Source organism: Gopherus evgoodei, chromosome 4 (assembly GCF_007399415.2).
Source record: "Gopherus evgoodei ecotype Sinaloan lineage chromosome 4, rGopEvg1_v1.p, whole genome shotgun sequence".
In the NCBI taxonomy this organism is placed as follows: domain Eukaryota; kingdom Metazoa; phylum Chordata; order Testudines; family Testudinidae; genus Gopherus; species Gopherus evgoodei.
In genome coordinates, this window is record NC_044325.1 from 22,166,795 (window position 1) to 22,194,373 (window position 27,579).

At 41.1% G+C, this 27,579-nt stretch overlaps 2 protein-coding genes across 8 annotated transcripts; one reads left to right on the forward strand and one right to left on the reverse strand.

The window, feature by feature from the left end:
• Positions 1-6,734: 6,734 nt before the first annotated feature.
• LOC115649754 (apoptogenic protein 1, mitochondrial) lies at positions 6,735-18,847 on the reverse strand. Of its 2 annotated transcripts, XM_030558671.1 has the most exons (5): positions 18,741-18,847; positions 12,916-13,113; positions 11,622-11,685; positions 11,153-11,243; positions 6,735-8,578 (listed from the first exon to the last, which is right to left on the reverse strand). In XM_030558671.1, exons 1-5 carry the CDS (start codon positions 18,762-18,764, stop codon positions 8,473-8,475), a joined length of 483 nt encoding a protein of 160 aa, XP_030414531.1. In that variant the 5' UTR covers positions 18,765-18,847; the 3' UTR covers positions 6,735-8,472. The 2 variants fall into 2 exon arrangements, with proteins under 2 accessions (XP_030414531.1, XP_030414532.1); XM_030558672.1 differs by lacking the exon at positions 11,153-11,243.
• A 101-nt stretch (positions 18,848-18,948) lies between these two features.
• On the forward strand, positions 18,949-27,298 carry BAG5 (BCL2 associated athanogene 5). 6 transcript variants are annotated; one of them, XM_030558667.1, is made up of 2 exons: positions 18,949-19,041; positions 22,717-27,298. In XM_030558667.1, the coding sequence occupies exon 2, from the start codon at positions 22,745-22,747 to the stop codon at positions 24,095-24,097; it is 1,353 nt and encodes a 450-aa protein (XP_030414527.1). In that variant the 5' UTR covers positions 18,949-19,041; positions 22,717-22,744; the 3' UTR covers positions 24,098-27,298. The 6 variants fall into 6 exon arrangements, with proteins under 6 accessions (XP_030414527.1, XP_030414530.1, XP_030414528.1 ...); XM_030558670.1 differs by having other exon boundaries at positions 18,952-19,041; positions 22,722-27,298; XM_030558668.1 differs by having other exon boundaries at positions 19,030-19,117; positions 22,722-27,298.
• The last annotated feature ends 281 nt before the right edge of the window (positions 27,299-27,579 follow it).

The window sequence follows — 27,579 nt, forward strand, 5'->3', positions numbered from 1 at the left end:
CTCGCCAGAGAAAATTTTACGTTGTATCATGTCATCCATCTTGCGAACAGCACTCCTAAAATTGTGATCCCTAATTGTATTCAAGTTAGACAGCTACCAAGCTAATTAATCTATTTTGAAGTTTAGACTTCATTTTATGAACTTTGCATTTGAATGTTGCTGGGTGCCAAAGCATGTGCTTTTTTATATATACATATGTGCACACACAAAACAGACAAATAAATTATTCAAATAATTTTAGAACAGTAACTAAGAAAATCTCTTCTTAAAAGATTCTAAAATGGACAATGTGCATTACATAATTATCTTCATGTGACAAATTGTTCAGGGAGAGGCCTTTAACTCAACAGCAATTTAAAGCTTCTCAACCAAGTGCTTTAACAATGAGATGCAATTAATAATCCCAGTTTTTCATCTCTGACAGTATACTTCAAAGACTTTAACAGAAAAATACAAATCTCAGAGGCAAAGCTTCAGCTGGTGTAAATTCTCATTGTTCTACAATGGATGATTTGCCCCTCAGCGTGGAAGACTGTTTAAACAGCTTGCATTTTTATTGTTGCTTATTCAAACATCCTTTCTTATGACATAACATGTATGATCTATTTATTGGGTTTTTAATTGATTGTTCTTTAGTCCCTTTTATAAATACTGGAATATTGATTATTAAATGCCATAGTGACAGTTTTGTGACACATCCCCTTTGTGCTGCTGTATGTTGGGATCCCCAAGTGCCTCTTCCACTCAGTTTGATTCTGGAATTTGTCATTCAGGTATTTTTATCTGGCATACCGCAACACTATGAACAAGCAGGCCAGGCTCAAATGCAGAGAATGGATGCAGGGTACAGTGCAAATCCAAAGTTACACAGCAGAATTTTTCCTTATATACATCTTTACTAGAACCTGCATTCCTGACTATACATTGCATCATATGGTTTCATGACTGGCTTGGTTACTTTTCAAGAACCAATTACTTTACAGCATTCTTTATCCATGTATCACTTGATCTCTACATTTCAGGTTTATCTTGTCCATTGTCCCTAGTATCTGCATGTTCCTGCCTATTTCAGCTAGACTGACTCTAGCTTAATGCGTTACACCCTTATTTACAACTTTATCTTCCATTCACCTTTCCAGTAATGCCTACTGAGAAATGAGGTCTGTTTTAGGTCTAGTTATGCCTACATTTTGGTGACATACAGGATCTGTAAAGCTCCTTCGCTGGGCATCTGAGGATTTTCCTGGCATAGAGAAATCCCTGGGTGACATACAGCCAATTCTATGCTACTTACTTACTTGTACACTTGTCATAGTATAATTCCCAAATCTGGACTTTAGCGTCCAAAATATGGGTACTAGCATGAATTCCCCTAAGCTTAATTACCAGCTTAGATCTGATAGGCTGCCACCAATCAGGACTTAAGTAGAGCGCCTGATAGACTCTAGTGTCCTCAAACCCTTCCCCGGGGATCCCCAAGACCCAGATTCCTTGAGTCTCACAACAAAGGGAAATAAACCATTCCCTTCCACCTCTTTACCTCCTCCCAGATCTTTCCCGCCCTGGGTACCCTAGGAGATCACCGTAATTCAAATCCTTGAATCATCACTTCCCTTCCCTTCTTCCCCAGAGAGAGATACACAGATAAACGCAGAGAGCAGGCTTTTCTTCCCTCCTCCCTTTCTTTTCCCCCACCAATTCCCTGGTGAGTACACAGACTCAAGTCCTTTGAGCCTTAACTAGGAGAAAAAAAAAAATCAAACAGGTCTTAAAGCAAAGCTTTTAATAAAAAAAGGAAGAAAAAAAGTAAAAGGTTTATCTCTGCAGTTTAGATGGTAAACAGTTACAGGGTCTTTTAGCTTATAAATAATAGAAAGAAACTTTCTCCAGCAGAAACACCATTTAAGCTACTTCCAGCAAGTACACATATGCAAATGGAAAAAAACAAATTAAAAGACTATGACCGCCTTTTCTTACTTACAATTCTGAATAGATAAGAGACAGTAGTAGGGAGATTGGCAGAAACCTGGTTGCACCTCTAGCCCCATCCAGGACCCAGAGAGAACAAAACCAAACCCAAAACCCACAAACAAAGGCTTCCCTCCACCAGATTTGAAAGTATCTTGTCTCCTGATTTGTCCTCTGGTCAGGTGTTTGCAGGTCACTGTTTGTTAACCCTTTATAGGTGAAAGAGACATTAACCCTTAGCTATCTGTTTATGACAATACTGTTTAGGGAAGAGACCATGTCTTAATATGTATATGTACAGCTTGTAGTAAGATGAGGCCTGGACTCATCAGGGCTGCTAGTGCACTGAAATATTAAAAATCACTTATAAATCATACTTACAGAAATTATTCTGTTTATCTTTATTTCTAGCCAATAATACTGTTTACACTTCTACAGCATCTCCCCTTTGAGTATGTCAGTCAGCTAAGCCACACAACACTTGGGAGAATTAACCCTATTAACATACATAAAATTGAGGCAAAAAGAGGTTATTTGACTTACATAAATAACTCTTATGAATTGCTGTCTTAAGTGTATTATATTTAAAATTCAACAGACTGTATAAGAAAATAATTTAAAAACAAATATGGAAAACTAAGATTTATTTCGGTTCTGAGAACTCCTTTGGGTTCCTAGAGCTCAGGGCCGCTCTTGGAGAACTAGTAGATTGCAGCGCCCACAGGTATTGGTATCTTTACTGTACAGATATAGACTACAGCTCCCAGCATCCAATATTCCATCTTGCAGTTAAGCTTCAATTTACCTGGTTTTATGCAAAAAAGTGGTGGTTAAGCTCCTGGCAAACAGCAAAAGAAATCTTCATTTAGGCTAAGTCTGGTTGTCCTAAGGGACACTCTTTGTTGCTCAGCAATGGGCCTGTGAAGTTGAAAACTGGCTGATGTACAGTCCCTCCTAAAATGACAAGTTTATGAAACATAAGAGCCAAAAGTGCTAGCTTAGAGATGACAACTCTGACTTTTGAACTAGTGATTTTTTTTGGTGGGGCACTTAATTTTCAGAGAAACTTAGAAAATATCACAATAGGAACTGACATTCTCCTACTAGATTTCTGGGGAGTTTTATTTCAAGCTTTCCTTGGATAAAATTATTTTGAGATTTATGAATCTTCTCTAATCACAAGGGAGCTATTATCACAGCAAGCCTGTCAAAGGAGCCTTTAATTTCCCTTCTCATTCCTTTATAATACACCCTCCTTTTCTATTCTACTGAAATATATGCTTCACTAGAGAAATGTAGCAAACAGCAGGAAATACTAAGAATGTTGGAACATAACCATTTCCCAGCAATCACCTAAATTATTAACCATCTGAATATCACCAAAATGTTGCTGCATTAGATCCCTGCAAAGGAGAGACAGATTAAACAGTACATGATGATGCTATGTGAAATATGGAAAGTCTTCTATTTCTTTTTGATAGGATTAATTTAATACTTAGATGGTAAAATAGCTCCTCTGCACTTTTTCCTCCCCCCATAGAGAGCTGGTGCACAGAGAAGTTGCTCTTTGATCTTTCCTCCAGCTTCTGTTGCTATAACAGTCCTCTATAGACACAAGAATTTTATTTTCTACAGACCATGGAAGCGCCATATTCTTTTTTTAGATTTGATGCACAGCAGATATTACTGGTAAATCTTAAAACAGCAGGCATCATAACTGTGCCTTGCCTGAAGAAGAAAAAATAAATGTAATGCTGGCAAAATGATATGGCCTCTGGCTGCTCATAACACTGTCTCCATAAATGAATGTGGTTTTGGCAATGAGCAAATTTTACGGGCATTATTTTTAACATCTTTTCATGGTAGCTTTTTCGGAAATTCTGAATTAATATCTTGCACTTTGTATGGATCTCATAGCGAACAGCATAAGGCCTCAATCCTGCAAACATCTCTCCACCCAAGCAGAACCTTACTGAAGAAAATGTTCCAAATCTGTGGGGGGGGAGGGCTGCCCACATGGAGTTCATTGCAGGAATGGGACTTTAGTTTCCATCACCTACTTCCTAATGGTGTCCATCATTAAAAAAAAAACGCTCAGTAAGATCAGGCTCTGGTGAGCCAGAGACGGAGTTCTAAAAGTGGACCCTTGTCACGGAATGCGATGGGGAGCATTTTTAAATGCTTCACTAGAGACGGATTGGGCCTGATTTTCAGAAGTGCAGCACAGCTGGCAGCTCTACTTTAGTCCTAGAGAACAGCAGATTCCGTCTTTCAGAAGTGGAGTGTATCAAAGTGTTTCAGGTTGTGAGCCCTAAGACTTGAGGCACTCAAAATGTGCAGCCACTTTTGAAAATACTGACCTTTGTTTTCCACTCTCAGAAAGGACAGTTTAAGAGGGGAAAGGGTAGGCTGTGGCTGATACTCTAAAGTACTTCTCTGCCAGGCTTGTACTTTGATTTTGAACCTGAGGCCTGGTCTACACTACACATTTATACCAATTTTAGCAGCGTTAAACCGATTTAATGCTGCACCCGTCCACACAATGAGGCTCTTTATATCGATATAAAGGGCTCTTTAAACCAGTTTCTGTACTCCTCCCCGATGAAAGGAGTAGCGCTGAAATCGGTATTACCATATCGGATTAGGGTTAGTGTAGCTGCAAATCGACGGTATTGACCTCCAAGCGGTATCCCACAGTGCACCACTGTGCTGTCCAGAGCGGTCAATCTGAACTCGGATGCAGTGGCCAGGTAAACAGGAAAAGCCCCGCGAACTTTTGAATTTCGTTTCCTGTTTGCCCAGCGTGGAGCTGTGATCAGCACGGGTGGCAATGCAGTCCCAAATCCAAAAAGAGCTCCAGCATGGACCGTACGGGAGATACTGGATCTGATTGCTGTATGGGGAGACAAATCTGTTCTATCAGAGCTCCGTTACAGAAGACAAATGCCAAAGCATTTGAAAAAAAAATCTCCAGGCTATGATACAGAGTCCACAGCACAGTGCTGTATGACAAGCATAACGGAAAGCCAAAGAATCAAATGGATGCTCATGGAGGAAAGGAGAGGGGACTGAGGACTCCAGCTATCCCACAGTCCACGAAAAGCATTTGCATTCTTGGCTGAGCTCCCAATGCCTGTAGGGTCAAACACATTGTCCGGGGTGGTTCAGGGTATAGCTCGTCAATTTACTCCCCCTCACCTCTCCCCCCGCCCCCGTGAAAGAAAAGGGGAAAAAAATCATTTCTTGACTTTTTTCAATGTTACCGTATGTCTACTGCACGCTGCTGGTAGACGCGGTGCTGTGGCACTGAACAGCAGCATCCTCTCCCCTTCCTTCCCCGGTGGCAGACAGTACAGTGCAGTAGGACTGATAGCCGTACTTATCCTGTGAGTGCTCCTGCTGGCCTCAGGTGAGGTCGGCCAGGGGCACCTGGGTAAAAATAGGAATGACTCCCGGTTATTCTTGGCAGATGGTACAGAATGGCCAGTAACCGTCCTCATCATAGCAACTGGAGGCTGAACTCCATCAGCCCCCCCCTTTCACGTCTAAAGAAAAGATTCTGTACTGCCTGGACTATCATAGCAGCTGGAGGCTGCCTCCTTCTCATCTTATCTCACTAAAAAGTCAGTGTTTCTTATTCCTGCATTCTTTATTACTTCATCACACAAATGGGGGGACCCTGCAATGGTAGCCCAGAAGGGTTGGGGGAGGAGGGAAGCAACGGGTGGGGTTGTTGCAGGGGCAGCCCCTAGAATGGCATGCAGCTCATCATTTCGGAGGCATCTGACACGGAGCGGCTGTGCTCTCTGGTACACTGGTTCTCTAGTACATCTAGCCACATATTCTAGGCAAATGTACTAGATACAACATAAAGGAGGGAATGATCCAGGAGGTCATTCCCATTTTTGTCTTTGCACCCCTGGCCAACCTCAGGGAAGGTCAGCCAGGAGCACCCGTGACAGCAGCAGACAGTACAGAACGATAGATAACCATCATCTCATCGCCAATTTACAGTGGCACAGCAGACAGTACAGAACGACTGGTAACCATCTCTGCTACCTTGCAAAGGCAAATGAATGCTGCTGTGTAGCGCTGCAGTACCGCCTCTGTCAGCAGCATCCAGTACACATAAGGTGACAGTGACAAAAGGCAAAACGGGCTCCATGGTTGCCATGCTATGGCATCTGCCAGGGCAATCCAGGGAAAAAGGGTGTGAAATGATTGTCTGCTGTTGCTTTCACAGAGGAAAGAATGAGTGACGACATTTACCCAGAATCACCCGCGACACTGTTTTTGCACCATCATGCATTGGGATCTCAACCCAAAATTCCAATGGGTGGGGGAGACTGCGGGAACTATGAGATAGCTACAGGATAGCTACCCGTAGTGCAACGCTCCAGAAATCGACGCTAGCCTCGGTACATGGACGCACACCGCCGAATTAATGTGCTTAGTGTGGCCGCGTGCACTCGACTTTATACAGTCTGTTTTACAAAACCGGTTTATGTAAAATCGGAATAATCCCATAGTGTAGACATACCCTGAGTGTTTATTCTCCCACTCTGCTAAATGTGAACAAAGTACTTTTATGGAGACTGTGCTTGTTTTTTCAGGACTGGGTTCTTTGAAATTCAACATGTAAAGGCCACCCAAACCTGGATTGTAAATTTATATATATATATATATATTATATATATATACATACATACATACACACACACACACACACACCCCGCAACTATGAGTTCATGAACAGACTTGGAATATTACACATAACATGTCTAATGCTTTATTGCAAGATAAAATATTCTGAAAAGGATAAGACATTTCTAACAAAATATTGTAATAAATATACAGCGGAGCCAGTTCCAAACTTAAACTACTAATATGCAACTTTCATAACCATTATGTCCAAGGAAACATAGCAGTATTACATTGGTATTATAAGATAGAAAGAGCAAAGAGAATAGGCAAAACAGGCTGACACAGCTTTTGTGTTGATAGAAAAAAAATAGAATCCAAAGCAGGAGTTCACTTGGGTATTTAGATTTACATACAAAATTTTCTCTTATTGATTTAAGTCAGATCACAATATTACTGATACATGTTGTATCAGGGCTCATAATCACAACTTGAAAATTAACAGATCATTTAGCCAACAGACCATTAACCCCATAAGTCATTATGTGGGTGCCCTGGCATAAGTAGACCATATTATAGGGCCATTAGTGGGTCAATGCAGGAACCACACATGGGGTTTATGTGAAAAATCTTTACAGAAAGATAAAGAAAAGCTGCATGTTTAATAATTTACTTGCATGAGCTGTGACCTTCCAAATTCATGGATGCCCTGAGTACTGCAAGATTATTCTGTGGATCTCAAAACATCTCTAGAGGGCTGAGACATTAAGCCTTGGCCTCTACGCCTCCTTTGAGGAGGTATGACAGCATGGAAACAAATGCTAGCAGATGATGCTCCACAGAGACATCCTTTGGCCATTCCCCCTCATTCCCCAGACGCATCCCCTAAACCTGCAGAACTCCAAATGTGCTGTTTTGACAAAGTAACTTTTGCAGGGCTGGAGGGTGTGTATACACATGTGCACGACGAGGAAATATTGTGTTAGTGCCCATTCCCATCTAGAGTTTTGAGCTCTGTATATTTGGATCTGATTATTTTAATAGAAATATGGGCCACCTGATGAGGATTGCGACCCTTGCTGATGCCAAGCAATTGGTCAAGCATGCCATGTGATCAGGCTCTAAACAACTACAATGTTTAGATTTTATTTACTTTAAAACTAAAAAATCTTAAATTTATTCATCTGAGCTCTGACAACTGAGACATCACTTAGTCAACAAGTTTGTTTTCACAAGAATAGATCAATCAAGAAGATTCAGCTGTTTTGGTCATTTATAAGGGTATTAAATCTACATAATATTTTAAGTATTACTTTAAAAAAGGGATTCAAATCACTCTAAATAAGAATGTGTTAAAAAATCTAAGTTTAAATTTAATCAATGTATAATCACAAACTGCACTTACCTCTACGATGATTATACCAGGGTGGCAAAATTGTAGCCCATGCAGCCAGTGCAGACCATGGCCACTTCCATCTTTTATATACTGATATGGCCCATGGAGACTACAGGATGTGGAACAAGATGAATCATGGTATGTTGGATCATATAGTCTCTATGGGCTGCACCACCAGATTAATGATGAAGGTGGCTGCAATCTGTTCCATTGTGTGTAAATTATGTGCAGCCCTTAGGCTGTTGATAAATTGCCAATATAGCTTTTGGTTGGGCATACTTTTTAATGTTCTGGTGCAACACGGTAATGCAAAGTCAAGATCAGCAGCTATTTTCATTCATGTGGCCCGATATACAGAGTAAACAGTGAATTACTGCCACAGCAACTAGAGTCTGAATGTGACCACAGACAGTGTGTCAGTCCAACAGCCTTTACTGTGTTGTTGTTTTCTATACGACTGGTGAGCGTTAATTTCCAACTTTCGTCTTTTTCCAGCCAAGCCTCCTCCATGCCCTCTCAAAGGCCACTTGTCCCATGAGGAATGTGATAGTAAAATTACGTTTGTACCATTCTCTAGATTTCAGCACCAGAAAAACAATCAGTAGAAGAAGAAAAAACAGAGGATGGGGGAGAGAAAAAGGTAGATAATTGCATTAGCTATCCTAGAGGCACTGACACATGACAATTCAATTATGACTAATTAGCGCTAATTTGCCTATGAAAATTTGTAAGTAAGTAGATGGTTAAAAAGAAGTCAAACATTGTGCAACCAGTCTATAGAATGCATGGCTGCAGGCACTCAGTTTAATACGCTACTAGAGTTAAAGAGGGGTTGAATAGTTTTATGGCCAATTATACCAATTACATTTAAACTTATGCAAGCTAAGAAAAGGGTTATCAAGCCTCATAGTTCAGAGGGAAAGTTGATCATCAAGCATTCAGAGAGAATTTTCCAGTGCTGTACTATTAGCCAGGTGTATGTGTATATGCATGCATTTGGATGTGCAGAGTTGATCACTGCCAAAGGCAGAAAAAAGTCAGTCTTGAAAGGTCAAATTATCTGATCCATTATGACAAATGCTAGGTTTGTAAGTCAATATATATATTTTATTCAGCCAGTATTCTGCCTTGCAAAGTTCATATTCTTTAAAATGATATCTATTCTTTTACCCTCCCTCCTTTTTGGGGGGGTGGAGGCATGCCTTTAAGAAATAATTCAGGATCTAGGTAAAACAGTCTGCACCTCTTGATAACTGATTTCAAATCCTTACTCTTCTCACAAATGAAAGTATGTTTGTTATCTCTTTCTAATTCCAGTGGACATCTGTCTATTTCACAAAACACTGCACAATTAGCAGGATCTGATTAAAACAGGCTTAGCGCTGGAATAGCAGTGATGTTACTGGTCAGGATCAACTGGCAGAACTCTATGGGAAAGCTTTTACGTATGTGCCTGGCACAATAAAGGCCTGACCCTGGATCAGGCCTTAATTAGTAGCAAACTACACATAAAATGTAACAAAGATAAAACCCAACATCTCTTAAAATGCATGTAAATCAACAGATCACACTACTAATATTGTAATTGTCTCTCTTTCCCCTTTACTTCCACAATGAGATTATATATATGCTACGATCTCATTTCCTGTTTATTTCCTTTGCTTAAACTTTTACTCCAGTTTTCAAAACTAGATAATGTTTTCAGTATAAATATTCCTAAATGCATATTCATGAAGCCAATGCAGTCATAGTATCAGTTAATTTTTAAACTACACTAAAAAGCATGATGATTTTTCAGATTTCAACTCTACTGCAGCCACAACTCCCAGTCCAGCTGGCAATGCTCAGAAAGTGTATAACTGAACACATGAATAACAGATTCTACAAGCTAAGCCCTCAGAAATCAGAATGTCTATAATAAGCACTGCTATCTTCTGGGCTGTACAATTACACTTTTTAATTAAAATGATGTAATTATAGCCAGCTGAGCTGATTGCAGCATAGCAACAAGAACTATATTCAGGAAGAGATTCTGAACTCTTACCTGATAGGTGGAATATTAGTCACAGTTCACTACAGTGAGCCTTCTAATGGCCAATTTAGGGAGTAGCACTGTCTGCTTTCCCAAGCACCAAGCGATACATTTGCTATAGCTGTAGCCATTTTGTTATTCAAAATATATAATCACAGCATTTTTGAGTGTCAGTGTTTTAAGGCTATTGCTGTGTGTTCTTCTATAGTTAAACATTAAGGAATTTTTTTTTTAAAGGTTCTTATGGTAAAAGTACAAAGTTACTGTACATATAACTCCAAACCACAATTCATAGTAAATGTGTAATATGAAAGATCAGAATATTGTAGCAGAAAAACAGGACTTCTAGTAGCACCTTAACTCTTTAGGGTTCAATACCGTTCAACACAACAGAGGAGAAAGAGATGCTGCATGCAAGAATAAAGATGCTAAGGATCTGTCTCAGGAGTGGTCTTAGATTGGGTTCAAATACAGCAAAGAAAAACCCACATAACTTCAAGTACCTCATCCTACAAAACAAAACTAATCAATTTCAGTTTGGTAAGCTTATAGGTAAAAATGGTGAAAAATAAAAAAACAAGAATAAAAGTACAAATGATAAATATTATTTAGTTTACATGTCAAGATTTTCTACTGAATGCAAAAACAATCACACATTGTCACTGCTTAATTCAGTGTTTAAAGGAACACAGTCAACTAGAAGTCTACTCAATTTTTCAAAAGTTAAGTGGTTTTATAATCACATTTCCAATTGTAATTTTTTCTCCTGTAGCTGTTGAAAGACAGGTACAATAAAAAGGGAAACTAACTGACTGAAGGCTGATTCAGCTCCCATCTAAGTCCATAGGGAGACTGATTAATTTCCTGGGGAGCTGGATCTAACTATAAATAGTGGACATTCTCAAAGTGACTATACATGAAGTTCTGTCACATGCAAAACAAATTTAAGAGAAAAAAATTATTTTCCTCTAATTTCTTTCAGCAAACAACCTTAGGGACTACTTCTAACAACAGCAGGCAAAAAGTTTCAGACAAAAAGGGCGATCTAAGTTGATGGTGTCCCTTTAACTTAGATGAATTATGTGTATTACCCAACAGGAAGAGCACACACCTACCTGTTATAACACATATGCTTTTTAAAATTTTTACTTAAAAAGTCCTTGTAAAAATCTGCCATTTCTTCTGCACTCAATGTTACCTTTTGACCTGAAAATAAATTTCAACATAAATACATCAAGGTTGTTCTTGTGATTAATACACTGAACTGAGGACTCAGGAAATGTTGCTCTGCTACAGAATGTGAGAGAGACCCACAGGCACCATTGTGCAAAGAACTACTGTAGAGATGAGTCGTCTACCACACACCGGCACAGCCTTTCAAACCCTGACCAACCCAGCCTTGCTGGGTCACAGAACTGCATTGGTAGTACTGCCAAGCGATGCTCTGTAACCATGGAGGCAGAGGCAGGATTTGCTCTTAATTTTCTTTAGGAGAGTTTGAACTATCTGGTGAAAACTTAAAATTCACCACAACTCTCCCTTTCAGAAAGCATTTTACATTTTAAAAACAATGATCTCACTAACCTGTTTCACCTTTCATTTCCAGACCTTTAGCCTTCAGTCTTGAGTAAATGAATTCTTCTTTTCCCTAAAATGCATTTAACATTATAACTAAATGTATTTAATTCTAGAAGTCAGCTATCTTACTGATCAATAGTTTCAATAATCTGAGCAATAATTATACATCAGATAATGACTACAGTGTTTTCTACCTAAACCAATAATCAGTTAACTGGATGCTCTTCAGGAAACAATCACTTAGACCCAATCCTATAAACTTTTAAGAATGTGCATAATTTTATTCATGCAAACAGTCCTACTGAAGTAAATTGCACTATTCATGTGAGTAAAGGTATGTATATGCTTAGTGTTTTCAGGATCAAGACCTTACACTGTAAATTTTAAATAAGGCAACATATCAGCTCTTAAGGTCTTCCTGCCTTATGCCCATTATAGTGAAATTCACAGAAAGATCTTAAGCCTTTTAAAATAAATTCATAGTTACTTAATAGAATTTTAAAAAATTGGTTGCTTTTTTTTTAGTTAATTTTTTTCTTTCTATCTTAAAAAACAAAAAAAACAGAAATAGTTTACATCACAGCTTGAGGTGGATAGATGAGTTGTTCCTCTCCAAACCTAGAATTCAACATATTCTTCCCACGTAAGAAAAAAAATTGAGAGGGACCAGGAGTGAAATGCACTGCTTGTAGCCATTATTTAAAAACACATCAACAGGACAGTAAAGTTGGTGAGGGGAGATACGTCCCTCATTTTCCCCTCAGTGATTGCATCTATGCCATTGGAGTTAGAACAATAGCTCAGTTTTCAGTAACCAGCTTTAGTCTCACATTCCAGATCCTCCAGAAAAGAGGACAATCACAACTGTATATTTCTAATGTAAAAAAGAAGCAGCAAAAAGTTTGGAGAATCTCTTTATACATCCTCAAGCAACAGTAAAAGTACACACACTTTTTAGCTTTGCAGCTCATCTTTACATGCGCTCAGTATTGATAAGCCTATTTAATGGCAAAAAACCCTCTACTATTAATCAACTATAAAATCAATTTAAAACAAGAGATAAATAATTGCAAAACCACACCATTTAGTAATAGTTTATAAAGATAAAATGATTAGTTGTAGTGCTCTCAACTATTCTGAACAGCGATATTATGTACAACTATCATGGTTCAATGTCACTATACAACACAATTTGTGAAAAAAAATTTAATCTAGCCAAACAGAATCAGCTGCTAACGCCACAAATTCTTAAGGAAACTCAGCACCACCAAGTGGCTTAGTACCTCATCTACATGCTCACCTTTCTGAATGACACATTCTGGCTTGCCCAGAATTGTTGGTTCCAAACTTGAGTTTCCTGTCTAAATTCCCTAAGTCTTCGTCCCAGTGGCGATTCATTTTTAGGAATATGAAATACTATTGGTCTGAGGTTTGACTGACTGTCAGGAGGACCAATCCAATCATTGCAAGAATGTGCGGGAGGGCAGAAACTTGAAGCCTTAAAAACAAAATAAAAAAAATGAACCATTTAAAAAAAATTTTGCATAGTGTTTCTTAGAAAAGTATAATAATGTCTCACACAGCTGAGTCTAATCTTAAAAACACAATAATGAAAACAAAAGTTTTGAGAGTTCAGGTTAGCTTGATTTAAGTTTACATCAGTGTCATAAACAGATAGAGGCATTAACCCTTAACTATTACCTGTAAAGGGTTACGAAGCTCAGTAAACCTGGCTGATACCTGACCAGAGGACCAATAAGGGGACAAGATACTTTCAGATCTTGGAAGGGGGCGGGGGAGTCTTTTGTTTGTGCTCTTTGTTTTGGGGGTTGTTCACTCTTGGGACTAAGAGGTACCAGCCATCAATCCAGGCTCGCCAAATCTTTCTAAATCAGTCTCTCGTGTTTCAAACTTGTAAGTAACAGCCAGGCAAGGCATGTTAGTCTTATTTTTGTTTTCTCAACTTGTAAATGTTCCTTTTTGCTGAGAGGATTTTACCTCTGTTTGTTGTAACTTTGAGCCTAAGACTAGAGGGGGTTCCTATGGGGTATATGAATCTGATTACCCTGTAAAATATTTTCCATCCTGATTTTACAGAGATGATTTTTACCTTTCTTTCTTTAATTAAAAGCTTTCTTTTTAAGAACCCGATTGATTTTTTCTTGTTTTAAGATCCAAGGGAATTGGATCTGGACTCACCAGGAATTGGTGGGGGGAAAAGAAGAGGGGGATGGATAAATTCTCCTTGTGTTAAGATCCAAGGGGTTGGATTGGTGTTCACCAGGAACTTGGTGAAAAAGCCTCTCAAGGCTGTCCAGGGAGGGGAAGGTTTTGGGGGGATAGGAAGTGTTCCAGACACTGAAATTTCTGGATGGTGGCAGTGTTACCAGATCTAAGTTAGTAATTAAGCTTAGAAGTGTCCACGCAGGTCCCCACATCTGTACCCTAAAGTTCAGAGTGGGGAGGGACCTTGCCAATCAGTAATTCACTTTTATGATATGTTTATCAAACTGTCAGAGAGGCACAAGTGACTTTGTGATACAGACACAGACTAAAGAAACCCTTAGATCACACTTTCACTTCTTCATGTCATGGACATTCTGTCTTGTTAATATATTTGATGGTAGCACAGGAGACTGTTAGGTACAGGATGAGCCTCGTATATGTTTTCCTTGCAGTTTATTCTTTGCCTGTGTATGCCTGTAAGAGTGCATAAAGGAGCTACTAACCAGTGGTTTGTTGAGGAAGGAGTAGGGAGAACTCTGGACTACTAACATACTCTGTTAATGACACTTTTTGATTTTGGACCAGAGTTTCCCAATCTACAAAATCAGGGTGATATTTGTCAGAGAAACATTCTGAAGTATGTAAAGCACTCTCAGATGAAAGGTAAGGCACTACAGAAATATAAATTATTGTATGCTACCAGCATTTTTAAAGTTAAGCTTTAAACGAGACAAAGTTATTAAACAACAACAACATCCTTATTTCTCCATTTATAATTAATCTTAGTTGTATCTTGTAGGCAGGTAAAGTTGTGCCTGTATGTGGTTCACACCGCATGAGTACTCTCAATGACCACAGTGGGACTATGCACAGTGCATAAAGTTAAGTGCGTGTATAAAAATTTACAAGATTGGGTCCCTAATCTGATGTTCTTTATTCAGAGAGCTGAGTGAACAGGTAACACCTGCACTGCGCTTAGAAAAAAATTTCTAAACCTGGGTCTTGTGGAATCAACATTTAGAACAGGGATCGACAACCTCTGGCATGCAGCCTGTCAGGGAAAGCAGCTGGCGGGCCGGGACAGTATGTTTACCTGCAGCGTCCGCAGGTTTGGCTGTTCACAGCTCCCACTGGCCGTGGTTCTCCATCCCATGCCAATGGGGGCTGCAGGAAGTGGCAGCCAGCACATCCTTCAGCCCACGTTGCTTCCCGCAGCCCCCATTGGCCTGGGACGGCAAACCGCAGCCAGTGGGAGCTGCGATCGGCCGAATCTGCGGACGCTGCAGGTAAACAGATTGTCCTGGCCCGCCAGTGGCTTTTGCTGACAGGCAGTGTATCAAAGGTTGCCAATCCCTGATTTAGAACTTGGCTAATTTTGCTATATTGAGGAAATTCAGATTGTATTCTCAAGATTCTCAAACTCTAGCCTCTACTTGTATGATAATGTAGTAATTAGTCTAGAATTGGACTACAATATAAATAGGCTTGGAAGGATTAGATATTTATTGGTAAATGTCAGTTAACATTGCTTTCACCATATATGCACAGCCCAATAAAAAAAATTTCCATCAATAATTGAAATTTATAGATAAGCAAAGTAAGAAAAATGTTGCGTGAACATATTACAGCTTGATTTAACAATATTTACTTTATCTATTTTCACATAGAATCATAGGGCAGGAAGGGATCTCGAAGTCTTCTATTCCAGCTCCTTGCACTGAGGCAGGACTAACCATTATCTAAACCAGCAGTTCTCAAACCGTGGGTCAGGACCCCATTTTAATGGGGTTGCTGGGACTGGCTAAGACTTGCTGAGGCCCAGAGCCAAAGCCTGAGCCCCACCCTCCCAGGCCAAAGCCCAAGCCTAGGGGCTTCCGCTCTGAGCGGAAGGGCTCAAGTTACAGGCCCTCTGCCTGGGGCTGAAGCCCTTGGGCTTCATCTTTGGCCTCCCTTGGCCAGGCCAGTGGGGATCGGCCATTGAACCACTGGCTGCGGGGTTTGGCAGCCAAGTTTTTACTATTATTATGCCCTGAAGGTTCCAGGGCAGCTGAGAAGGCACATATTGCCACCTCAGCTGCCCTGGAGACTGCATGTAACATATCAAAAGTGTCTTCTACAGCAGTGGTTTTCAAACTTTTTTTCTGGTGACCCAGTTGAAGAAAATTGTTGATGCCCATGACAACTGAACTGGGGATGAGGGGTTTAGGGTGTGTGAGGGGGCTTGGGCAGAGGGTTGGAGTGCAGGGTGAGGGCTGCAGGGTGGGGCCAAGAATGAGGAGTTCAGTGTGTGGGAGGGGGCTCTGGGGTGGGGGGTTAGAGTTCAGGATGGGGTCAGGGCTCTGGGCTGGTGGTGCAGGCTCTGGGGTGGGGGCCGAGAAGTTGGGGTGCAGGAAGGGGCTCCAGGTTGGGGGGGGGCTCAGGGCTGGGGCAGGAACGTGGGGTTGGGGCATGGGCTTACCTCTGGCAGCTCCTGGTCAGCAGTGCAACTGTGGCACAGCGGCAGGCTTCCCGCGGACCATGCTGCACTCTGCAAGCAGCCAGCAGGTCCAGCTCCCAGGTGGAGGCGTGCAGGCACTCCCACACCCCAGCTCCCATTGGCTGGTGGGGGCAGCATGTGGAGCCCCATGGCCCCCTTGCCTACAAACCGGATCTGCTGCTGGCCACTTTCGGGATGCAGCGCGGTGTCAGAAGAGGTAGGGACTGCCAGGGTTCCTGGGTGCTGAGCCAGTGCTGTGCATTCTGGGTCGCAATCTGAACTTTGAAAACCACTGTTCTACAGACGCTTTTCCCTGGGCATGTCGAGTCATAGATTCAGACTCTAGGACTGGAAGGGACCTCGAGAGGTCCAGGAAGAAGAGGTGTGACTGTAGCCAGTCCCAGGCTCTTTCCAGCACGGGGGCGGGGCTCGGCTTAGGGCTTCAGCCAGCCTTGCCAGGGCTTCTCCAGGCAGCAGGAGGCTCAGCTTGGGGCTTTGGCTGGTCCGGGGCTCCTCCAGGCAGGTGGGGGGGGCTTGTGGCTCTGGCCGTGAGGGGAGGGCACAGGGGTCTCGGGGCTCCAGCCGGCCACCCATGGGGTTTGGCTTTGACCATGCCACCCCCCCTGAGACTGCAGAGCTTGGGTGGATTTAGGCTTCAGTGCCCCCTCCTGAGGTCCTGTCGTAATTTTTGTTGTCAGAAGAGGGTCACAGTGTAATGAAGTTTGAGAACCCCGATCTAGACCATCCCTGTGTTTGTCTAACGTTCTCAAAAACCAACGACAACGAGCATTCTACAAGCTCAGTTGGAAGCCTATTCCAGTATTTAACTAATCTCACACTTAGAAGGTTTATCCTAACAACTCTCCCTTGCTACAGATTAAAAAGATTGCTTCTTGGCCTACCTTCAGTGGACATGGAGAACAATTGATCACCACTCTTTTTATAACAGTCCTTAACATAATTTGAAGACTTATTTTGACATTTGATGTTGACAATTTGTGTTTTAATGATAACAAAGGCTTAATTTTTTTGAATCTCAGCATCTACTGTCATTACATAACTGTTGTCAGACTACCCCCCAGTTAATGTCCTGCAACTCTGAAAATTTAAATAGATAAAAAGAAAAAAATGTTTAAAAATAACCATTATCCATCAAAATTATATTAAAAAATTTAATTCTGACCAGCCTAAATATAAAACAGGTATGCATATTAGTTTTCTCAAGACCTGCTAGATTTTTTTTTTTAAACCCCAAATAACACTTCATTAATAACACTTGACATTTAGGTAGCTCTTATGAAAAAATCTCCAAATATTAATCTCCACAACAGCCCAAGAGGCAGGCAAATACTATCCCTGGAGAAAACAAGGCACAGAAGAGCAACACAGTTTGCCAAGGCCACACAAGAAATCAATCAGTAGCAGCAGAGGGTCTGATTCCAAATCACTTGCTGGTCGGGTTCCTCCCAGACCATACTGTTTCCTAAGCAACACGCTCATTTATTTGCTAATCAAGAACACATACAATTAAAAAGCAACTAATGAGATTTTATTAGACTTGCCCTGACCCTTGGAAAATGTTTCATTTCTTGAGAAGTGCTGTCCAAATACTATTGACGGTTTTACAAAACTTCTTCAAATAATTAAACAGGAAATGCAAGTAAAATCCTGTCATGAGAAGCCCTGGGAATACGGGGAAGCATGATAATCCAGGGAGAATATCACCCCAGAATCCACACACCCCCATTCCCTCACCAGAGCCAGGAAGAGCAGGAGTACTTGTGGCACCCTAGAGACTAACAAATTTATTTCAGCATAAGTACTCCTGAGTCCTGTTCTTTTTGCAGATACAGACTAACAGGGCTGCTACTCTAGAGCCAGGAAAAGAACCCAGGAGTCCCGGCTCCCAGCCTCTAGTTGGGAGAGTCCAGCTGATTCCCTACTGCCACCTGGGAACAAAGCGCACGAGTCCTGACACCCAGTGCCCAGCTGCACCCAGCAGGGCCCCAAATCTTGTACCAAAAACCATTGGGGGGGGGCGGAGATGAAGCTCCATGCAGGTCCAGCGGTCCACCCGCATGGAGCCGGAGGCAGGGGAGGAGCCCGCCCCTCCCGGGAGAGAGCTAGAGAGTTTCAGCTCCCCGCTCTGCCTACTGAACCAACCCCCCGCCTCCCTCAGCAATACAACCCCGGTGGCGCGGGGCGGGGCGGGCTCTCCCTCCCTCAAAACCCGGGCCCGGAGCCGGGCGGGCCGGGCTCGCAGCGGAGACTTTCCCCGTCACCCTGTGCCCCCTCTGCCTGTTTACCCGGCTCTCCGGCTCGCGCCCCCTCTCCGCGGCCAGGAGCCCCGCGCCGCCACCGGCTCGGGAGAAGCAGCGGCGCGTTCCAGAACACACGTGCCTCACGCGCCGGCCCGCTCTAACCGCTGCTGCCGCCGCCTCTGCCATCGCGCCTCGCTCGCCCCTCTCGCGGCAGCTTTACGGCCATGTCGCAAGCAGAAGGCCGCCCAAAACATCTCCCTGCGGTGCGGCAGGCGGCGCAGCTCCGGCCTGTGGGCGGCGGTAACCGGGGATAGAGCGTCTCGATCGGTCTCTCGGCTGCGCAGCTCAGGCTGCCCTTCGCTCCCTTCCCCGTGCGCCCCCGCCGAGTGAGGGCGGGGACGGGGGCCCTCGGGTTAGCCGCCGCTTGGCCTGCGGGCGACTGACAGCCGCCGGCGGCCCACAGGTGAGAGGCTGGCGGGGAGGGGGGACTCTGACCGAGCCATGTTCTGTGTGCGGGAGAACAGCGTCTGCTGAGCCGGGTGAGCGGGCGGACGTCGCGGGGAAGAGCAGGCAGCCCCGCCTGAGGTGGGGGGAGGGCTGCCGGGGCGTGGAGGAAAGGGGGGGTTGGTAGGGAAGGGGTCCGGGCTGCCGGGTCACTGAGGAGAGGGAGAGACGGGGGCTCTATTCCATCTGTGGCCCCGGGGCCGGGCTTTCGCTCGCTGCCGCCCCCGCTAAGGGGGAGCCGGCTCTGGGCCCTGGCACTCGCTCTCCGTTCCCCGGGGACGCCCCCATTGTGAAGTCACCGCCTGCCGGCGGCGAGGTGGCCTGGCGGATCCCGGCCCCTCCTGCAGGGATGTAGCGAGTCCGGGCTCCGGGGGGATCGGGGCCTGCTCCAGGGGACTGTCTTCCCCCAAGGCTGCTGGCTGGGGTAGGCGCCATATGGTCATCCCAGTCTGTGGGGACTAGGGCCCATCTCACACTCCCCCTCCCATTTTATGCAGGGGCCGCGGTGCTGGGGATGGTTATGGATGCTGCTGGAGGACAGGTGGTGCTGGAAGGGCGGGGGAGGGCACCTCGAGTGAGGAAAGTGATCAGTGAAGGGCTGCCGGGAGGTGTGGGAGGTGAAGGATACTGAATGAGGCAGGAGAGGGGAGCCAGGGCTAGATGGGCGCAGGGGAAGAGCGTTGGATAGGGTGGATGCAGGTGAAGGGCTCTGGGTGTGTAGAAACAGGTGTAGATCGTCTGGGGTAGATGGGTGCACGTTAAGGGCGCTGGATGGTGGAGGAGGCTGTGAAGGTTGCTGGGGATAGATAGATATGGGTAAAAGGTTGACAGTGTTCTTTGTTTTAGTGTTGGTTGTTTATAATTCCTATTCTGAATAATGCAAGTGAGTGGGAAGGGTATACTTATTTACCAGTAGGGATTTGTGTGTGTGTGTGTGTATGTGTATTGTATTAAAAAATTAAGGATTGAAAATTGCCTCATTAATTTTCTTCATTACTGAAGTAACCAATTTGTTCTGCATTGCTTGTAATCGTTATAGGTGAGAGAGTGAACTAAGACTTCTAGCAGTGTAAATTCAAAAGTGCATATTAGGGCTGGTGATTAATCACATTTAACTCATGCGATTAACTCAAAAATTAATCACAGTTTTAGTTGCACTGTTTTTCAATTGGTATACTATTGTTTATTATTAAATATTTTTGGATGTTTTCTATGTTTTCAAATTTACTGATTTCATTTACAACACAGAATACAAAGTGTATACTGCTTACTTTATATTATTTTTTATTACAAATATTTGCACTGTTAAAATGATAAAAGAAATCGCATTTTTCAATTCACCTCATACAAGTACTCTAGTGCAATTTCTTTATTGTGAAGGTACAAATTACAAATGTAGATTTATTTTTTCAGTTACATAACTGCATGGGGTGAAAGTAACTTAAAGGGCTTATCGGTGGCGGACAGGGTCCCTAGGCAAGGTTGGGGGGAATGGTCTGAGCCCCCAGAAGGGGAGGGGCCTCAGGCAGAAGGGGCAGGGATGGGGCCAGATTCCCCCAGCCAGTGCTGCCTGGCCCACGCCGTCCAGGGTTCCAGCAGCGATTTAAAGGGCCCGGGGCTCTGGTCACTGGCTCTGGCCACTGGCTGCCGTGAGCCCCAGGCCCTTTTAAATCACTAGGCCCCAGTGGCTCCCTATCAGTGGCGCTGCCGGTACAGTGCTTAAAGTGCTCCCTGGCAGTGCTTTAATGCTTTAATGTCAGCTGTGTAGCGGCCTGTATTGGCAGCCACTTTTTTACTGGTACGCTGTACCAGTCCGTACCGGCTTACTTTCACCTCTGAACTGCACTCAAAAACAAAACAATTCAAAACTTTAGAGTCTACAAGTTCACTCAGTCCTACTTCTCATTCAGCCAACTGCTAAGACAAACAAGTTTGTTTACATTTACGGAAGATAATGCTGTTCTTATTTACAATGTCACAGAAAGTGAGAATAGGCGTTCGCATGAGACTTTTGTAGCTGGCATTGCAAAGTATTTATGTGCCAGATATGCTAAACATTTGGATGCCTCTTCATGCTTTGGCCACCATTCCAGAGGACATGCTTCCATGCTGATGACGCTTTTTAAAAAAGAATGCCTTAATTAAATTTCAGAGGGGTAGCCGTGTTAGTCTGGATCTGTAAAAGCAGCAAAGAGTCCTGTGGCACCTTATAGACTAACAGATGTATTGGAGCATGAGCTTTCGTGGGTGAATACCCACTTCGTCGGATGCATGACTACATGCATCTGACGAAGTGGGTATTCACCCACGAAAGTTCATGCTCCAATACGTCTGTTAGTCTATAAGGTGCCACAGGACTCTTCGCTGCTTTTAATTAAATTTGTGATTGAACTCCCTGGGAGAGAATTGTATGTCTCCGGCTCTATTTTATCTGCATTCTGCCATATATTTCATGTTATAGTAGTCTAAGATGATGACTCAGCACGTGTTCATTTTAAGAACACTTTTACTACAGATTTGACAAAACGCAAAGAAGGCACCAATGTGAGATTTCTAAAGATAGCTACAGCACTTGACCCAAGATTTAAGAATCTGAAGTGCCTTTCAAAATCTGAAAGGGATGAGATGTGGAGCATGCTTTTAGAAGTCTAAAAAGAGCAACACTCTGATGCAGAAACTACAGAACCCAAACCACCAAAAAAGAAAATCAACCTTCTGCTGGTGGCATCTGATTCAGATGATGAAAATGAACACATGTTGATCCACACTGTTTTGGATTGTTATCGAGCAGAACTCATCATCGGCGTGGACACATCCTCTGGAATGATGGTTGAAGCATGAAGAGAAATATGAATCTTTAGCGCATCTGGCATGTAAATATCTTGCAACTCCCAACTACAACAGCACCATGCGAACACCTGTTCTCACTTTCTGGTGAAACTGAACAAGAAGCGGGCAGCACTATCTCTTGCAAATGTAAACAAACTTGTTTCTCTGAGCGATTGGCTGAAGAAGAAATAGGACTGAGTGGACTTGTAGGCCCTAACGTTTTATATTTTGTTTTTGAATGCAGGGGTTTTTTTTGTACATAATTCTACATTTGTAAGTTCAGCTTTCATGATAAAGAGATTGCACTACAGTACTTGTATTAGGTGAATTGAAAAATACCGTTTCTTTTGTTTTTTACAGTGCAAGTATTTGAAATAAAAAATATAAAGTGAAGACTGTACAATTTGTATTCTGTTATAATTGAAATCAGTATATTTGAAACTGTAGAAAGCATGGAAAAATTTAAATAAATGGGATTCTATTATTTAACAGTGCAATTAATTTTTTTAATTGCTTGACAGCTCTAATGCATATCATTTAATAGCAAGAAGCTTGCAGACAGCATTAGAGATATATGCACAAAAGAACAGGGAAATATTGTATGTTTTGAAGTTAAGTGGTTCACTCTTTTTTTTTTTAAACTTATACCAGTAAAAGTCTCTGTAACTTTTTAGCTCAAATTAGTTTATTAAATATTTTGAAGTGACTTGAGGCCTTATAAAAGTTGTTAAAGGTAGCATGAAATGTCAGTCAGTGTCTGATATAATTTTGTCAGTCATAGTTCTTATTCTTGCCTTATTTGTAGTTCAGTTGGAACTGGAGGATAAAAGATAATGGATATGGGTAACCAACACCCTTCCATCAAAAGGCTGCAAGAAATACAGAAAGAAGTCAGAGATATTGAACAGCAGGTGGTGATTTTCAGTGGCCTGTCTACTGACAGGGATTACAAGAAACTGGAGAGGACTCTGACTAAACAGCTTTTTGAAATAGATTCTGTAGATACTGAAGGAAAAGGGGACATTCAGCAGGTGAGAAAACGAGCAGCCCAGGAAACAGAGAGACTACTCAAGGAATTGGAGCAGAATGCGAACCATCCACACAGACTGGAAATAGAGGCCATATATAAAGAAGCTCAGTCATTGGTAGAACGTGAGATCACACCTTTTTATAAAGGTGGCAACTGTATAACTGATGAATTTGAAGAGGGTATTCAGGATATTGTGTTGAGACTCACTCAGGTGAAAACTGGAGGAAAAATCTCGTTACGGAAAGCAAGATATCACACTCTGACAAAAGTTTGCGCAGTTCAAGAGATTATAGAAAGCTGTATAAAGCAGCAACCTTCCCTGCCACTCTCCAGTGATGCACATCCTTCAGTCTCAAAAATTAACTCAGTTATGTGTGATGTGAACAAGGCTAGGGGAACTCTTATTGCAGTCTTAATGGGAGTAAATAATAATGAGACTTGTAGGCATTTATCCTGTGTGCTTACAGGTCTGATTGCTGATTTGGATGCTTTGGATGTTTGTGGTCACACAGAAATAAGAAATTACAGAAAGGAAGTGGTGGAAGAGATCAATAAATTACAGCAATATCTGGATTTGGAAGAAGAAGCGGACTCTGCTCATGCTTATGACTTGGCACAAAATCAATCCATTCTAAAAATAGAAGAGATCCGCAAAAAAATGAAAGAAGTTCATTCTTTACTTTTCAGAGCAGAAAATGCTTCTGATTTGTACTTGGGATGCAAGGCAGAACTGCAAGGTTTAATTGCCCACTTGGATGAAGTGAGTCCGGGAAAGAACCCGTGTATCAGAGAAGCCAGGAGAAGAGCAGTAATAGAAGTGCAAACTCTTATAACATATATTGATTTAAAGGAAGCACTTGAAAAAAGACAAATGTGTGGTGAACAAACTGATGTGGAACACCAGTCTCATAAGGCAGTCTGGAGTGTTCTTGGACACTTGTCTCAGATTCAGAGGGAAGTGCTCTCTTTTGATGGAAACAGAACTGATAAGAACTACATGAGACTAGAAGAGCTCCTCACTAAGCAACTTCTGGCACTTGATGCTGTTGATCCACAAGGAGATGAACGATCTAAAGTTGCCAGAAAGCAGGCAGTAAAGCTTGCACAGAATATTCTTTACTATCTAGACATGAAAACAGATGAGTGGGAGTACTAGAAAAGCAGTGGCCTCATGATAGATATTGCTTTCTTTTTTGCACTTTATGTAGACTATAGTTCCCATGAGCTGCACATGATTAAAAGTTGTGTTCTTATTTGCTCGGGTTATGGAGATGGTGTAAATAGTTGGCTTGATTATATGGCAGCTATCCCACACTTTCACTCATTTGCCCTGGCAATTGTCAGTACACCATTTTTTTCAGTTTTGGTCACCATGTTATGTGGGAGATACGGCTTTGTTGAGGAATTGCGTAAGTATCAGAGTCTAATATTTGGTCAAACTGTTTTTTAAAGAAACTTAATGCAAAAGTCAGAGAATGCACATTTCTCAAAGATGCAGGAATTTCCTTAAAATACAGTACTGGAAAACTATTTAAAGAAGACTGAGAATTTAAGATTATTGGCCAAATGCAAGGTTAGCTCCATCAACTTTACAGCGGCATGGACATACTTCTAATGTGTTATTCTAATCAAAAAACTAAATACAAAAAAATGTTGGCTATTCATTTCTGTGTTTGATTTGGTTCCATCCATTTCATCTTACTGTGTTTTTGGTTTTACAATGTAGCTGTGTTATAATACATGTTGGAAATTATCATTTACATACATAATGACTGGTTGTATCCATTTTCTTGTTGTGCTGGACATCTAAGAAAGAGTCCCTCAAATTCAGGCTGCCATCTTATTAGAAGATAGCTATGAGACTTGAAAGACTGGAAAACTATAGTATACATAGATTAGATAAATGTGAGGTGTTTTTTTTTTTTTGTTTTTTTTTCACTGCCATCTATAAATCCCTGAAAACTGCACTGGATTATCTTTAGTTGCCATTTAGATGTATTTTAACTCAGTTATTGGATCTAGATGTGATGGGTCTTCTCAGCAACCTGTGAGAATGGAAATCACTTTAAAATGACTTAAGTCAGTGGGTACTCCTGATTTAACCTTGTAAATATAATTAGTAACAATTTTTCATAATTTGTGTCACATTTCATACTGATCATATGTGATTTCAGACATAAGACTCATAAAAGGCTTACTTATGGTATGATGTCTCTTCTTCAGCTCACAAGCAGTTAGGTTAGTTCTGCAGCTTGTTAAATAAACCTGATCCTATTTCTACATGCATGTTCCTCTTCCTTTGTGAATATAGGAATTTAGTAGTCAATATAAATCATACCAAAAGTGTGCTACTGTAGAAGTATCATACAGAATGCTGCACTAAGTGGAATAATGGGTCAAAAATGTGTTTAAATATAGCTGTTTTCCCATATAGCTCCTTTCATGTTAGATTTATAAATTATTACTTTGTAATGGATTATTTATTTGCAACATTTTAACAAGTGTAAATCATTTCAGATATTTTATATTTTAAATACACTAATTAGAGAAAAAATGTTTTTTGTGAGACAAGTGCCTTTTAACAACACCTTAAAGTTATACCACCTTAGATAGATACAGGAACTGTCTGTCTAATGGCAGCATGATGCATTTATAGTCATCTCTACCAATTGGATTTTTCTATTTACAATTCAGCTATAATATGTATCAAATTAAATAAAGTGATATATTATGGATCTGCTGTGACTATATGTTTGAGAGTGGGACTTGGACTCAGGAAATTTGGATTCTGTTCCCAACTCCCCACACAATGACTTGCTTAGTGACCTTGGGAGAGACAGCCAGCACCTCAGATTAGAAGAAGAGGATAATAATAGTTACTCACGTTTATAAAGTGCTTTGAAATATCTGGATGAAACAAGCTATGTAATTTCAAAATATGATTATTTTGATTCACTGAATTTTTGTTCTTCTGTTTGTACATTATTTGTCAAAGAATTTTTTTAAAATTAATTATAGTTGATAAGTAATAGCTCAATACTGAGGATGTATTCTTCAGATGCTTCTCCCTATTTTTCCAATTCATGCATGGCCTTACCTGTGCCCATCTCTTCCCTTTTTTCCTTTTCTTTTTTTTTTCAAATTACATCTGCTTACAAATACAGTTTAACCTATCTACTTCGGCATTTCTTATTCTGTTGGCTAAAACAAATTGATTATTAATGGTGTTAAACAGCTGAATTATTTTGCTAATGTTTACAAAGGTCATTTCAGATTTTGTTAAGCACTTAAATTGTAGTAATAACTTCTAATATACATTTGTGACTTTCATGACATAACAGTTGGATAATGCTTATTATATTTAAGTTTAATTACTATGATTACTGTTACTGTCTGGTCTCTTCAATGGTTAGATGTACAGCCATTGTTTAAAAAAAATCAGAGCATTCATATTCTTCTGTAGGTCATCTGAAGCTTTCAGCATTTCTAATTTTTTTTCCGTAAAGGTGAATGATAGTTTATATATTTTTTCTATTTAAGATTTGCTTATCTCAGCTTTTGTGACAGGTTGATTCTTTAAAAGGCAAAAGCATCAGATGGATTGAAAAATGATTCACTCAGTAGATTCCAGTTCCAACATATTGTGTGATCTTAGCTTTTTGCATTTTTAACAGTCTTCTGCTCAAGAGTTAAATGTGCAGCATTTAAGATTTGTGGAAATCCTTATCTGGTGCAGTATTTGTAAGCAGTTTCTGCATGAATAGTAAACTAAATAAACTAAACCAAAAAAAGTATGGTGCATGGATTTTACAGAATCCAGTTTCTGTGCTGAAGAACGTAATTTCTTTGTTTTGTGTACAAGATGACTGGGGAACACACTTGCTTTCTGGTATGTAACTATCCAGCAAGATGTAAAAGGACCAACTCACAAAAAGCCTACATTTTATTAGTAAGTGGAATGGAAAGGCTTTTGTGCATGCTGTGCTGTTACATCTTAGCAAAAGAAATGAATTGATATATTTTTTATGTTTTGAGAAAGTTGTAAATCATGATACTTGTTTGCTGATTATATTGATTTATGATTAAATTTGATTTGAAGTATCCCAGTCTTGATTTTGTGGTAACTCATGACCATTTACCCCCCCTCCTTCTTTCCAATTTAGTGGAGTGTTTTGTTTGTTTGTTTTTTAAAGTATGCTTAATGGAAAAGTTTGTAACTAATGATTGTACGTAAATCTTCTTTAAAATGTGTGTATCCAAATTTATCTGTATGCATTATAGTGCATTGGTACAGATTCAAAGTTAATATTGTTTTATTATATCCTTAATTATTAATAAAATATTTTGCTGCCGTGTACTTGTAGTTGACTTATGTTCTCTCCTATTACCTTTCCTTAAATTTTTGAATGTTAATTATCAGCATGTAACTGATTTCCCTGACAGGAAACTCTGAGCTTTTATTAAAGATAGAGGCAAGTATGTGTTCTCATCTTTATTTTCCTAAAAAAACACAGTAAAGAAAATTTTTTTAAAGTTCAAGCTGTGGGATTCATTCATCTCCCTTTTAAATCTTGCTTCTTCAGTCTGCTGTATACCCAGACTGTGCACCAAAATAATTAAATCAGTTTTAATTGGCAC

Bases quoted from the DNA above. Each gene is read 5' to 3' on its own strand.
- LOC115649754 (XM_030558671.1), bottom strand. From the start codon at position 18,764: ATGGCAGAGGCGGCGGCAGCAGCG. The intron at 13,114-18,740 runs GTTAGAGCGGGC...TTTGTTTTTAAG, and splicing joins CAGAGGCGGCGGCAGCAGCG to GCTTCAAGTTTCTGCCCTCC. The intron at 11,244-11,621 runs GTTAGTGAGATC...ATTTATTTTCAG, and splicing joins GGAAATGAAAGGTGAAACAG to GTCAAAAGGTAACATTGAGT.
- BAG5 (XM_030558667.1), top strand. From the start codon at position 22,745: ATGGATATGGGTAACCAACACCCTTCCATCAAAAGGCTGCAAGAAATA.